The sequence below is a fragment of the Anguilla anguilla genome, chromosome 8, assembly GCF_013347855.1.
Source record: "Anguilla anguilla isolate fAngAng1 chromosome 8, fAngAng1.pri, whole genome shotgun sequence".
In the NCBI taxonomy this organism is placed as follows: Eukaryota; Metazoa; Chordata; class Actinopteri; order Anguilliformes; family Anguillidae; genus Anguilla; species Anguilla anguilla.
In genome coordinates, this window is record NC_049208.1 from 46,563,456 (window position 1) to 46,577,783 (window position 14,328).

Here is a 14,328-nt window from a genome sequence, read left to right on the forward strand (position 1 = left end):
ACTTGGCATCCCAATATATCATTTATGACCACCTTGTTCAACAGCACAACTTTAGTGTCCTGTTGGGAATTAAACCTTTAAGCAACTTTAAGCGATTCTGTTGTCTACATAATCCTCAATGTGTAATGTTTCCCCGTCAGATACTGTCCAAATTACCATCTTACAACTGCATCACGCCCGCACACACGCACACACACACCCATACGCACACACACACTCTCTCACCCACACACACACACAAATGCACACACACGCACACACACACACCCATACGCACACACACACTCTCTCACACACACGCATACACGCACACTCTCTCACACACGCGCACACACGCATACACACACTCTGTCACACACAAACACACACGCGTGCGCACGCATGTACACATACACGCACACACACACAGACACACTCTCACATACATGCGCACACACACACACACGTTCTCACACACATACACACACACGCACACACACACACTCACGACAAAGTACACAAAGTAACACCTACAGCATTTTACAATGAACATTTTGCAAAAGCAATGTTTATTTGTATGCATTTAAAAAACCTTGACCTGTAAGTACGGAATTCTTTAATACAATTCCAAAACGTGCAGGTTAAACCTGTTCAACCTGTTACACTTTTAAAGAGCAATCATTGCAGATATGAATACATTTCAATAAAGATCGCGATTAGCATGCAGATCAGAGGTGGGCAATGAGGGCCGTATCGGTTTCTGTGCTTCTGGCCTTAATGACTTAATCAGCTCTAATATTTACCCCAATTTAACATTTTAGCTGTGCTTCTTGAAACGTGCACGAATGACAACCTAAGTCTGTTCTTGTGTCCCTGCACAAAACTTTTCGCTGTGATCTAATCTACACATGAAACCAGTGTTGGCGTATACAGCCAGTTAGCTCATTTAAGCAGGGTAACTGGTGGAAACAAAGACCTGCACACACACACCGACCCTCTATAACCAGAATTGCCCCCATCTGATGTAGATATATGCATATTTCATGCAGTTTGCTTTCTGTTGTCTAAGTGAAGATTAATAGGTGATTAACAGCCTGAGATTAGCTTTAGCGTAGCCTGGTACACCGATGGTTTCACATGGTGGGATACATGGGCCAATTAGCAATTCCACACTGGTTATTCCTGTTCCTGGCCATTCGGATGAATCCACTTTCACCCCAAGCTGTTCCCCAGCTAGAAAACAAGCAAACACGTGAGAAGTCATTATTCAATACATCCATCCATTATCTAACCCGCTTACTCCTGGTCAGGGTCGTAGGGGGGTGTTGTAGCCTATCCCCGCATGCATTGAGTGAGAGGCAGGAATAGACCACAGTACAATTCAATACCCGGAGAATCTGAACAAAACTAAACCGCACAAATAACAATTTTCATTGTTCAGTGCTTAAGCATTTTATAAAACAAAGACTAAGAGGAAATCTAGCAATAATGTAATTTTTCTGTGATTTCCAGGCTAATTAAATCAGACAATTGGACTAGCATTTAACAGCTGTTGGCAAAAAAAAGCCATGGATGATGTAATGTCAGTAAATCGCCAGCACAACATTTATAGTGAGGAAGGCGCTGCATCCGTTCATCCTGTTGTGAGGATTCTTTTTTTCTTCTCTAACTGACACGTGCTTCTTGTGACTGATTTTCAGCTGAGAACCAGTAATCCCCCTCCCCTCCCTTCTCCACACCTCTCCTCCTTTTGTTCCAAAATCATGGGATACCTGTCCAAATGCTGTGTGCCTCTATGTCACTGGTTTTGTTTTTTTATATATGTAGTATTACATCTTACATGGAATTTTCCATGCGTCTATACATTGCATATGACTTATTTATTAATAAGAGCCTGTGACAAAATATTTCAATGCAACAATTACTAAAGCCCAGTTCATTCTATATTTTCAACTTTGAGCATGATCCTGTAGGAGACTCACCCGGATGCATTATAAAGAGGAACGGGATGAGATGTTTACCTGTTCTTCACCAGCCAGAAGTCCTTCCCCCTGTACGTCCCATACCCAGCCACAAGCACCGCGTGATTGGTCTCCGCTGAGCTGCACGAGGGGTCATCGTACACGCCTGCCGAGAGACACAGTGGGGTGTGGTGCAGTGGTCAGAGCGACGGACCTTTACACCAGATGGTGTGGTGCAGTGGTCAGAGCGATGGACCTTTACACCAGAAGGTGTGGTGCAGCGGTCAGAGCGATGGACCTTTACACCAGAGGGTGTGGTGCAGTGGTCAGAGCGATGGACCTTTACACCAGAGGGTGTGGTGCAGCGGTCAGAGCGATGGACCTTCACACCAGAGGGTGCTGAAGCCAAGTCCAGGACTCTTGCATTCATGGATCTTTCAATGCATTTTCCAGAAAAATGTAACCTCAGCTGTTTAAATAGTTAACAGCCCGTTTGGAAAAGTTAGCCAGGTACAACTGTTCTACTGTCCAGCTAGCTGGCTGGGGCTAGTCAGTAATACAGCTCAATATCTAGCTTGTGAAACATAATAGTTATTTAATTATATATATTTAGGGATTTTGTACGTCGGTTGTCCGCTAATGAGAATTTTGATCTGATGTTAATTTTGATGCGATGTTGCTTAACCTACGTTTACCCTGCTGTACGCATGCCTGCACAAACTCATTTCATTACCAGGGGTATAAAACACTCCGGTGTGGTGCGGAACACTCCAACGTTGATTCTACATGGCTACCTGGTCAAAATAAGGTGAAGGAGAGGTTTTGTCCGAAGTCATTTGGCCTTCGTCAAGAGCTTTATTTAGAACTTCTTTTCACATTACGGATAAAAAAATGCTGCAAAAACAGCAGCAGAACCTGCTGTTCCATTCGTATGCATGTGTAATTTTCCTTGATTACTCCATACAGAGTTACTCTATACAGTGTTGCTCTATACAGAGTTACTCGATACAGTGTTACTCTATACAGGATTACTCTATACAGAGTTACTCTATATAGAGTTACTCGATACAGTGTTACTCTATACAGAGTTACTCTATACAAAGATACTCTATACAGTGTTACTCTATACGGAGTTACTCTATACAGAGATACTCTGTACAGTGTTACTCTATACAGAGTTACTCTATACAGTGTTAGTGCCAGCATGGCAAGAACAGAATAGTCTATTCTTCAATTCTATTCTACTTCTAATTCCATTGTATTCTATCCCATTTGATTATATTCAATTATGAGTAAGAGCATTGCTCATTTAAGGTACTGCGTGAAAATTCTGCCAAAAATCTGCCTCAGCCCCAAATACCCCCCCTCCCCCAACACACACACACACACACACACACACACACACACATAGTAATTCATCATATCTTGGTTTTATGGTGTTTTTTCTGCATCAAACATGTTATTTTCCTATGTGAATGCAGTAGTGGAGAGCAAATGTAATGGGGGGGGGCCTTTCACCTCCTCTGTAGCTGTTGAAGGATGGCAGGGCATTGATGCCCACGGAGACGGGGCCCACGTTGGCAACCGCCACCTGCAGTGCCCTCTCGTCGCCCTGCCGGACGAACTGGAACCCCCAGCAGTACCCGGCTCTGCCTTGTACCGAGTAACGGCACTTCCCCTCCTGGGATGACGAGAGAGAGACGTTACCACCATTACGCATTCATTACACGCTTCTCCACATCATTACCGCCGTTACGCATTCGCCGATGTAGTGCTTCTCCACATCATCACCGCCATTACTCATTCGCCGATGTAGCGCTTCTCCACATCATTACCGCCATTACTCATTCGCCGATGTAACGCTTCTCCACATCATTACCGCCATTACTCATTCACCGATGTAGCGCTTCTCTACCTCAGTTCTGGGGCACTCACACACACTGGCCTTTGTTCCATCCTTAACTGCCATATCTGAAGTACAAAGAGGCTATTCACTGTTATATAAATAGTTTATAAAGTAATACTTATATTAATTTAATGAGGAATGGTTTACCCTCTCACTGCCATAAATATTTCAAAATAATTCATATTTCAAAGAATGATTAGGAAGCCAGACTGCTTCGAGGAGACAAGAACGGATAAAAACATGCAATCAGGAAAGAGCCCCAAGTCTCCTCTTCCACCTGCTCCCATGATGCTTTGAGGCAGTTCTTCCTCTCCTCCCCTTCTCCCTGTCCTTACCCTGGACTCGTAGGGGTAGGAGCTGTCAGAGTCGATGCCCTTGTTCTCGATGATGTAACGGAAGGTCTTGGAGAGGTAGCCACCGTTGCAGCCCGTGTTGCCATAGCTGCTGCTGCAGTCCAGCAGATTCTGGGGGCTGAGGGGGACCAGCTTGCCCGTCTGCCTCTTCATCAGTCCCTCCATGGCCCCCGAAACACTGAATGCCCAGCAAGACCCGCAGTGTCCCTGAGGGAGACGCACGATTGGCTGTGAGACTGCCTACCAGGCTACGCTAACGATATGTAACTGCCAGGCTAAGTGAATTCTGGGCTAATGCTATGTTACCACCAGGATAAGGCAAGGCCACTGTTAAGCAAATTCTAGGCTAATGCTATGTTACCACCAGGCTAATGCTAGGTTAATGCTAAGCAAATTCTAGATTACTGATATTTTACTACTAGGCTAATGCTAAGCAAATGCTAGGTTACTGCTATTTTACCACCAGGCTAATGTTAGGCTACTGCTAAGCAAATTCCAGGCAAATGCTATGGTAATGCTATGTTACCACCGAATGCCAAGACAATGTTAAGCTGATGGTATATTACTGCCAGGCGAATACTTGGCTAATGCTAGACCAATGTTAGGCTAATGTTATGGTGTAATTTGTTTACAGTTGTGCAAGGTTGTTACTGTATACAGATATGATCAGATTCTTTAAGCTAACAGAATGTATTTTCCTTTGCCTATTTCTCTGGATAAAAAATTCAATGTCAGGTGAGAGTGGGTAAGCTGTTAGTGTACAGTATGATACGCACTGGGTTACAAGTCCCTTCTCCAAAAGTGGCCTCTCCAAAAAAAAGAGGGGGGGAGCAGGGCCGGCCCGTGGCATAAACGGTCTATGCGGTTGTTTAGGGCCACAACCGCTAGGGGGGGCCACACAATCCAATGTTAATATTTTTGTAATAACGTTATTCATTCCCTATTGCGGAACTTGCGATATAAATTAAAAATGGAATGATAACAGAACATTTCATAACAACGTAATGTAATAAGGATTTTACCAAGCTAGCGCCACCCCCCCCCCCCCCCCCGCTTCACAGAATCCAGCAGCAGAAGCACCCAACCCCCCCCCCGACAGAATCCAGCAAACCACAATCCCCCCCCCCGCTTGGGCAGATTTGCTTAGGGCCACCTAAATCCTCGGATCGGGCCTGGGGGGGGGTAATAGAAGCCTATGTTCATGCACGTTCAGTCTCTCCCATCAGTATTTAATTGCTTTGTGCCTCTCCCTTCCCCCCACCACCCCCCTCACCCCCCGTAACCAATAGAAGAGCTCACCTGGTTTCGGACTGGGCTGACCATGCCTTTCCTCCTCCAGTCCACCGACCGGGGCAGGGGGACCTTGCCGTCGTCTGGCAAGGTGAACGTCAGGTTGCCATGACGATGGAGCTCCTCCACCACCTCTTCCTCGTTTCTCAGCCCGTTGAGGACAGCGTTGACCTCCTCTGCCATCTGAACAGGTCACAGTTTGGGGGGTGGGGTGGGGGGGGGGGGTGGGGGGGGAATGGTGGGGTGGGTTGGACGTAAAGGAGCACACTCAAGAAGAGTTTTCCCCTCGTTGTCATGGCAACCCGTTTGACGGGCGGGTCATTAGATCAGGCCAGTGTCATCCCACCACATGTGGTGCTGCAAGCGTGAGGCCCCAGACAGAGCTGCAGTTCTCCAACAGGCCTCCTGCAGTCATCGAGTTTGACCCGAAATATAAAACGCTGACTCTTAATCACGTGGCAAAACCGCGCTCTGTTACTCTGTTTCTCTGTGGGGCTGAAACATGGGCGTGGCTAACCAGCTCACTCGTCGAAAGTGATTTGCCGTGTGGCAACATAACGGCAGCATGCCCGTTACCTAGCGACAAACAACCTCACAGAACTTCTGAACACCGAGGAGTTCACTGGGGCCTCACATGACCAGCCCCTTTTTAAACAGCCTTCTTCACATTAAAGTTTAATTTTATCTTGTTACCAGTAATTATAAGAAGGTCACTCTGAAAGCACAAAATGTTCAGATTCTCATAGAAGGGTAGATTTTATCCCAGCTTGACTATGTAATATAAATTACTTTAGGGTTGAATTCATTTTTGGACAGTTGATTTAAAATTGAACCTTTTGCCAAGCACAAATAATTCAGTTGGATAATGTTGTAAAAAAGAAATAGTGCCAAAACTTCAGTCCAAAAAGTTTCCAGATTAGCCTGAGAAAGCCTGAAAAGTTTTACTGATGTTACTCAGGGTAGGACTGACACGTACATGAACAGATGCATGTTGTCTGTTTAAACATCACTGGAGTCATTAAGTCTTTCTATCAGGCATCAGAATCAATAAAGGATGGCAGTATACGGGATACAATCAACACACTGAGATGGAACTGTACCTCTATAGCCGCGTTTCCACCGCAGGAACTATACCCCGGAACTAGGAACCTTTTGAGGAACTCAGTGCGTTTCCACCGCAGGAACTAGTGTCTAAATTTAGTTCTGGGGGCTTTGTTTTACCCCCCAAAACGTTCCTGCTCGGGGGGTAGTACTTTCCGAAAGTACAGGAACCTTTTGGGTGGAGCTTGCAGCGCTGAACATTTCTGATTGGTCGAGTACTCGTAGCATTTGTGTTGTATTTATTTTCCGCCATTACCCGCCATGTTTGAAAATATGCAGCGGCAAACCAATTTATTTTCATAATAACAAATCAAACTTGTATGTTATGCGGCGCAGTAGCCTACTTTTGGTTATAGCCTGTCAACGTCTTGGAATTATAACGTGTGCTCTTCTGTTCTTTTCTTGCTTAAGTATTCGTTTTATAAAATGCTAAGCATTCGTGCTGGGACAGCATATTACGTAGGCTACCAAAACATTCAAACGGATTAACTCGGTTGCTGAATATTTTCTTCCGGATTTTCTTTGTTAGCCCGTTGTAATTGACTCAAAACGTTTGATACAGTTATGTGAGGTATGCGGTAGTTCTGCATAATTAACATTGGTGATACAGTACAAGCAAACTGGAAATCACCTTCCGCACTTTTTATCCGGGTAAAATAACAGGTTAATTCTAGTAATCTTCCCTTTAGCTTTTTCAGACTGCCGTAATTTTACTCAATTTTACTGCCATTTTTCAAGACCAGGAAGACTATGGACTCATTTATGGTGCATGGTTCGCATCTGGAGGGCACACTTCGCTGCTCGGCTAGCAGTAACTTCGAAGGAAAGCAAACGGTGGCTGTACCACTACTAATTTACATTTTCACGCAAGTCCGAGTTTTCGTTCTATTCTTGTCATTTTGCGATTAGCCTACATGGAATTGACGACGAGAAAGTAATAAAACAGCAAATTGTTTACAACGTGTGCATGTTTTCTGCTGTTAATGAATGTGTTTGAGAGGATATATGAAAATCAATAAATACAAAAGTAACCATATATAGTCATTGTTCGTAACCCGTTGTATATAAGTGGAATAAACCCCTCCGGGCTGTCCCGGTTATTAGAAAATAATGTAGGCTACTTCGGTGGTAGTATGGGGTTACAGAAGAAATCATATGACAGATGGACCGACGACAACGTCAGTGGGCTAATTTGCCTAATCTTCGCGGTACTTTAGACCCCGGTGGAAACGCAGACAACCATTGGCTGAAGGAACCTTTTAGTTCCTGGTAAAGTAGTTCCTGGGACTGAAAGTTCCGGGTAATTTTGGTGGAAACGCGGCTTATATGAGGCAAGTCACCATGAGGACTGTACCTCTATATGAGGCAAGTCACCGTGAGGACTGTACCTCTATATGAGGCAAGTCACCGTGAGGACTGTACCTCTATATGAGGCAAGTCACCGTGAGGACTGTACCTCTATATGAGGTTAGTCACTGTGAGGACTGTACCTCTATATGAGGTTAGTCACTGTGAGGACTGTACCTCTATATGAGGTTAGTCACCGTGAGGACTGTACCTCTTTTTGAGGCAAGTCACCGTGAGGACTGTACCTCTATATGAGGCAAGTCACCATGAGGACTGTACCTCTATATGAGGCAAGTCACCGTGAGGACTGTACCTCTGTATGAGGCTAGTCACTGTGAGGACTGTACCTCTATATGAGGTTAGTCACCGTGAGGACTGTACCTCTATATGAGGTTAGTCACCGTGAGGACTGTACCTCTTTTTGAGGCAAGTCTCCGTGAGGACTGTACCTCTATATGAGGCAAGTCACCGTGAGGACTGTACCTCTATATGAGGCAAGTCACCGTGAGGATTGTACCTCTATATGAGGCAAGTCACCATGAGGACTGTACCTCTATATGAGGCAAGACACTGTGAGGACTGCACCTCTTTTGGAGGGAATCTTTCAGAGAACTGTACCACTCTATGGGTGAATATCTTAGAGGACTGCACCTCTGTGTGGGTGAATCTATTGGAGGAATGTATGACTTTAGGGGGGAATATGTTAGAGGACTGTGCCACTGTATAAATTAATCTGTTAAAGGACTGTACCACTGTATGGGTGAATCGACCAGAGGACTATACTACTCAATGGAAGGATCTAAAGGACTATACCAACGTGTGGATGAATCTGTTAGAGGTCTGTACCATTTTAGGTGGAATCTGTTGCAGAACTGTACCACTTTAGGGGGGAAGCTGATGGAGGTCTGTACCAGTTAAAGGGGGAATCTGTTAAAGAACTGTACCCCTTTCGGGGGAAATCTGTTAGAGGACTGTACGAATTTAGGGGGAATCTGTTAGAGGATTGTACCACTTTAGGGGGATCTGTTAGTGGACTGTACCACTTTAGGGGGATCTGTTAGTAGACTGTACCATGTCTGAGAGGTGGTTGAGGCCCATGGTGAAGGAGTGCAGGCCATGCGAAGCCTCCATGTTGTGTTTCTCCACCATCCTCAGGTTTTTCTCCCAGATCTGCCTCCTCTGTAACTCCTCCCCCTGATCAATATTTTAAACAGATAATCAATCACTTACATGCATGCACACACTTACATGAGCACACGTTTGCATAAACGCATGTACATGCACATGCACACACACACACACCACAGAGACATACAGACAAACACAATTTACATGAAATCCACACATAAACAGACATTCACATTCACTTGTGCTTTCTCTCTCTCTCTCTCTCTCTCTCTCTCTCTCGCTCTCTCTCTCTCTCACACACACAGGCCACACACCACAGAGACATACAGACACAAACACAGTTTATACGCAATCTACACATACATGCATGAATGCATACATACACACACACACACACATACAGGTCAGGTGACCCTCGCAATACGCAGTGGAAGAGGAACACAGTGAGAGCGGAAAACCACAAATACTCTGCATTTCTATAGAGCTTCCCTGTTTCACACCGCAGCCTATACACCTTAACGGCTTTAACTTTAAACCTACGGACCACAGAAGTGCATTACAACTGGAGCATCTATCCAAAGCAATAAAAAAAGGACTAGCTGTTCCAGGTGTAATGCAGTTCTGTCGTTTACAGGTTTAAACTCCAGCTAAGCACACTGCAATTAAGCCATTGTGTTTAAACTCGGGGGAAAAACAACACAAATCATGCTAGCTGCCAGATGCTAGCTTAGCCCCCATTTGTGCAGCTGTAGATATCTCTTTCAGAGGCATTTCTACATGTTTACGTAGACATTTCAGGATGACGCACTGTGTGTTACAGCTGCCACCAATTCCCCAGAATATGCATAGGATTTTGGGGAAGATAGGGAGACACCTCACCCCCAATATTTTCATACAAATAGGTCCCTAGACAAGCTTGTATGGTTGTGAGGCTTAACGTTTGGCTACGCAAAGGATTTGTTCCCCTGGCAAAAGACTGAAACTGTCCTGAAATGAGCTGATTCAAAACAGACCAACAAAATGAAATTTAAAAAACAAAGCGAGATGCAGTTATGATAAGGGCTCCATCTAGGAAATCAGTTGTGAACCACAACCTCAAATCAAAACAGAATATTCTCAGTCTTTGTTCACCATCTGCATCAGAGGTGCCACACTGTGTCTGGGCCACCTTTTGGTTCTCAACCTCAGCACCGGATGTAATGTCGCCCCCTGTTGATATCTATGTTTTCACTCAAGAAGCAAGTTTCCCAATTGGGCTCAAAAATATTTTTTTCCTACCACACAGACAAAGATATGATTTTTTTATTTATTATTTATTTTAGCCAATGTGTGCGCTAGCCTCGTTGTACATGTGATTTAGGGACACAACTGAGCTTGTCTGTTGAGTGAATAAAATGGTACTTCCTGGTTCTGATGTGCTCCCCATAGGTTTCTATCGGCATCGCTGTCCCTACATATTTTTACTCTAAGGTCTGGGCCTCTGTGTCTGCAGGTTTGTACTCTAAGGTCTGGGCCTCTGTGTCTGCAGGTTTTTACTCTAAGGTCTGGGCCTCTGTGTCTGCAGGTTTGTACTCTAAGGTCTGGGCCTCTGTGTCTGCAGGTTTTTGTGGGCTCTTTTCAATCAGCGGCCAATCAAGGCCCTGGAAACAAGGCGTGTGGACTTTGACACGCTTACCTGGCTGCCATACTCTTTATTGTAATGGTCCTTCCAGTCCTTCCACTGACCATTCAGAGTCAGGTTGAGATGGGAGGAGGCGTGGCTAATGATCCCGAGGACCAATAGAAAGAAGTTCTGCAGGGCATGCATCCTAACAATACTTTCTGAAGAAGAAGGGAGTAGGTGGGTGGGGGAGGGGGGTAGTGAGTTCAAGGCAAACAAAAAATGAAAAAAAAAACAGACATACAGTGCAAAAAGAAGTCACAAAATGTCCAAGGCAACCATAGGCGTAGATTTCGGGGGGGAGGTGGGGGCGGGGGGGGAACGCAGGGGATATGTCCCCCTCAATATTTGGAACACGTGCATTTGTCCCCCTGAATTTTGTGTTTTCCTTTACATAAATAAAGACATTTCCACCATTAATTAATTAATTGGCACAAATTGGTGCATAAAAATTCACCAGAATGCAGGAAATTAAGTATTTGGCACTCAAAATTTCCCCCGCTTAATGTCCCCCCCCCAATGTTCAAACGAAACCTACGCCACTGATGGCAACATATTGACTCCAGCAAATTGTATAGAATCTTTCCTACCGAGACACCATCACCAAGACATTTTATGGGAAACCAGGAAGGATATAGTGTAGTATATCTGGGGCGGGAGTGTAGTATAATGGGTAAGTACCCTAAAGGTTGCAGGTTCCATTCCCAGGTGTCCCGGGAGGACACCGCAGTTGTACCCTTAAGCAAGGTACTTAAACAGCATTGCTTCAGTGTATATCCAGCTGTATAAATGGATGCAATGTAAATGCTGTGTAAAATGTTGTGTAAGTCACTCTGGATAAGAGTGTCTGCTAAATTCTTGTAATGTAATGTAATAGAATATAGGAAAGACCAGGCCTGATCACCCCCCCACCCCCCCCCCCAAAAAAAAGCAAGTTTGGTGAGAAAAAAAAAATTCCCCAGTGGGGAAAAAAACTTCCAGATTTGAAGAAATCTCAAGTTCAACTCAGCTGTGGAAGGGAAACCAATCCTCTGGTCAGCTCAGTGTTAGCAGCTATGCTAAATGCTAGCAGGGAGATACTGGCAAATCTTCCAGGAAAGTAATCATAATCACAGTGGCAAAAAAGAGGCTTATACAGAAACTGGGATTTGTATTGCAGCTGAGGCATTGGGTTTGAGATCAGAGGACAGTGGCCACACAGACCCGCTGCCAGTCTATCCCTGGACAAGGTGTTTATCCTGAAATTAATGCTTTATCTTTGGTCTCGTTGCATCACAGAGTTTACCATCGCTCTGACTCCAGGTCTCTCAAGCTCACTTCCTCTTTCTACACAAAGAATAACCGCAAATGAAAAACAAGGTAGTACTGTGCAACCGGTAAAAGTACATTCAAGTATTTCCTATTAAAAAAAAAAACATTGAATACTTCAGAAATAATAAATGTAGCTCTATACTACAATCACTGCACAGATGCCGGTAAGCTGCTTTGTTGGTGACACAAAGGTGTAAGCCACAGAGTAAAATACATGTCATGTTTGAAATCCATACATGCAAATATGTTTCAAATATATGCATTTGAAATACGGCCTATCCCTGTAGTTACTCTTCATTACCTTACGGGCTGCTCTATTTACATATACTGAGCACAGCAGATCAAAACCGGCCCAGGGATGAACATTATGTGTTAAATCACTCAGTGCAGGACACCAGTTGAGCGTTTAAACTCACTCCGCAAAAGGACCCGTTCTGACGGCTCGGGGACAGAGAGCGCTCTTACCGCTGCGCCTGACGGTGAGACCAGGATGACCCAACACTCCCCACCGAACCGTGTCCCGACGAAAAGAGCACCTGTCTCCGCACGGTCGCCTAGCAACGGGAGAAGATGAGGCCCGAAGTCTGCCCTCCTTGATGTCGCGATCAACAATCTACAAGCTCTTTCTCTCCCTCTTTCTCTTTTTTTCTTTCCCTGTCTGTCCCTCTTTCGCTCTCCCCCTTTCTCTCTCTCCCTCTCTTTCTCTCTCTCTATCACTTTATGCAGCTCTCTCACGTCCTTTTATTGTCAGTCATTTGAAAGTTATTTCGGGCCGATAACCGCGCAGGAAAGGCTTGAGGCTGCCGGAACACTGGTCTCTATTTCCTCATTCTGTTCCATTAAAGTATTTTTATCTGCTACACCTAAATTACCCTTAATCAACATGCACCCCCCCCCCCCCCCCAACACCCTGATCGTGTACAGAATCAATTCAAGTTGTGAGACTTTAAGGTAACACTCTGATTCCTCAAAGTATATTGAATAAGGGATAATTGGCTTTAAATACAAACACAAGACATGTACACTTCAGATCAACACAGCTTTTTGAGCGTTACTCTAATGGTAAGCAGTATACACTGACTATAGCTTCAGGGATAAAAACAAACGCAAAAAAACTCATTTTAATTTCAAGTTTAGTTTCTTTTTTATTTTTTGCAGCAGATGTCGCTATGTGGTCATTACCCAGGTGTTTTCGGAAAACATTTTGTTCCAAACACAGACACAATGGAATGGCACAGGCGAGAAAGTTTAAGACTATGAAAACATAACCTCTTGAGACTTCTTAAAGGTTTTTTAAAAATATCTAAATCTATCTTTTAGCTCTGACGAGCTCTTGATACAAGGAATAGCAGTTTGCAAGAGCTATTAAAAGAGCACATTGTCCATCTAGAAGTTCTATCTTCAAGAATAGAGGACTATATAACCAAAATTGATACTCAAGAAAAGTTACATATTGCACTTCTTTTAAATTAACTCAATTACCATGACAAAACAGTACTTAGTTAGAATGTTTTATCTTTTTATTTAACAATATCATTTGAGCTGGGTCCACATTCAAAGCCCTCTCTCTCTGTCTCTCTCACACTCAATGACAGAGTTTACATGCATTGTCCATGCAAAAAAAAAAAGGAAAAAGTGAGAAAAATGGCTTTAAAGATTCTGTTCTGTTACATTCTACTGAGAAGCATGATACACAAATTTCCTAACTAACTTAGATGTTTGATTAATGTATTTTTTATTAGGTAGTGTTATCTGTATTCATTTCTGGATAATGTAGCAGCTTGTGAGACTGCTCCTCTCGTTATAATCATAATCGTCATTAGAATGCAGCCCTCTTTGTCAGCTGTAGCAACTGTAGCACGTAACGTATCTCGACTGGAACAGGTTCAGCTTCGGCACAAACAAACACTGTTTATTTTTAGATAACGTTACATATTTATCACATTTATTTTTTACTTCTCCGATCAGACAACTGCATGAGGCATTCCACTTGCCCGAACAGAGTAAGGATCCGCCAGTTGTCACCACCGAATGATAGTTAACGCCAGTGCTTGAGATGGGCAGGAGCTGTCGGGACTTGTATATGAGTACCGACTCTTCTTTTGATTACCAACATTAATTTATTTTAAACCGTATATATTTTGAGGAGTAGGTACCGGTACGCATTTTTGTCCAGTTCAAACACTGGTTAACATTATGGTATTTTGGTCATATTTGAAGCGTCGCTACCGACTGTTTCGTTGTCTTTCGGTCGCTGAAGAAAAAAAGTAACGCTTTGAAAGACAGTGTGAT

General features: G+C 44.0%; 1 protein-coding gene across 1 annotated transcript; it reads right to left on the reverse strand.

Annotated features, from left to right (window-relative positions):
• Window positions 1–527: 527 nt before the first annotated feature.
• LOC118233655 (cathepsin L1-like) lies at window positions 528–10,886 on the reverse strand. Its single transcript, XM_035429462.1, has 7 exons — window positions 10,741–10,886; window positions 9,009–9,131; window positions 5,499–5,672; window positions 4,182–4,406; window positions 3,459–3,621; window positions 2,001–2,106; window positions 528–1,212 (listed from the first exon to the last, which is right to left on the reverse strand). The coding sequence occupies exons 1-7, from the start codon at window positions 10,870–10,872 to the stop codon at window positions 1,113–1,115; spliced, it is 1,023 nt and encodes a 340-aa protein (XP_035285353.1). The 5' UTR covers window positions 10,873–10,886; the 3' UTR covers window positions 528–1,112.
• Between the last annotated feature and the right edge of the window lie 3,442 nt (window positions 10,887–14,328).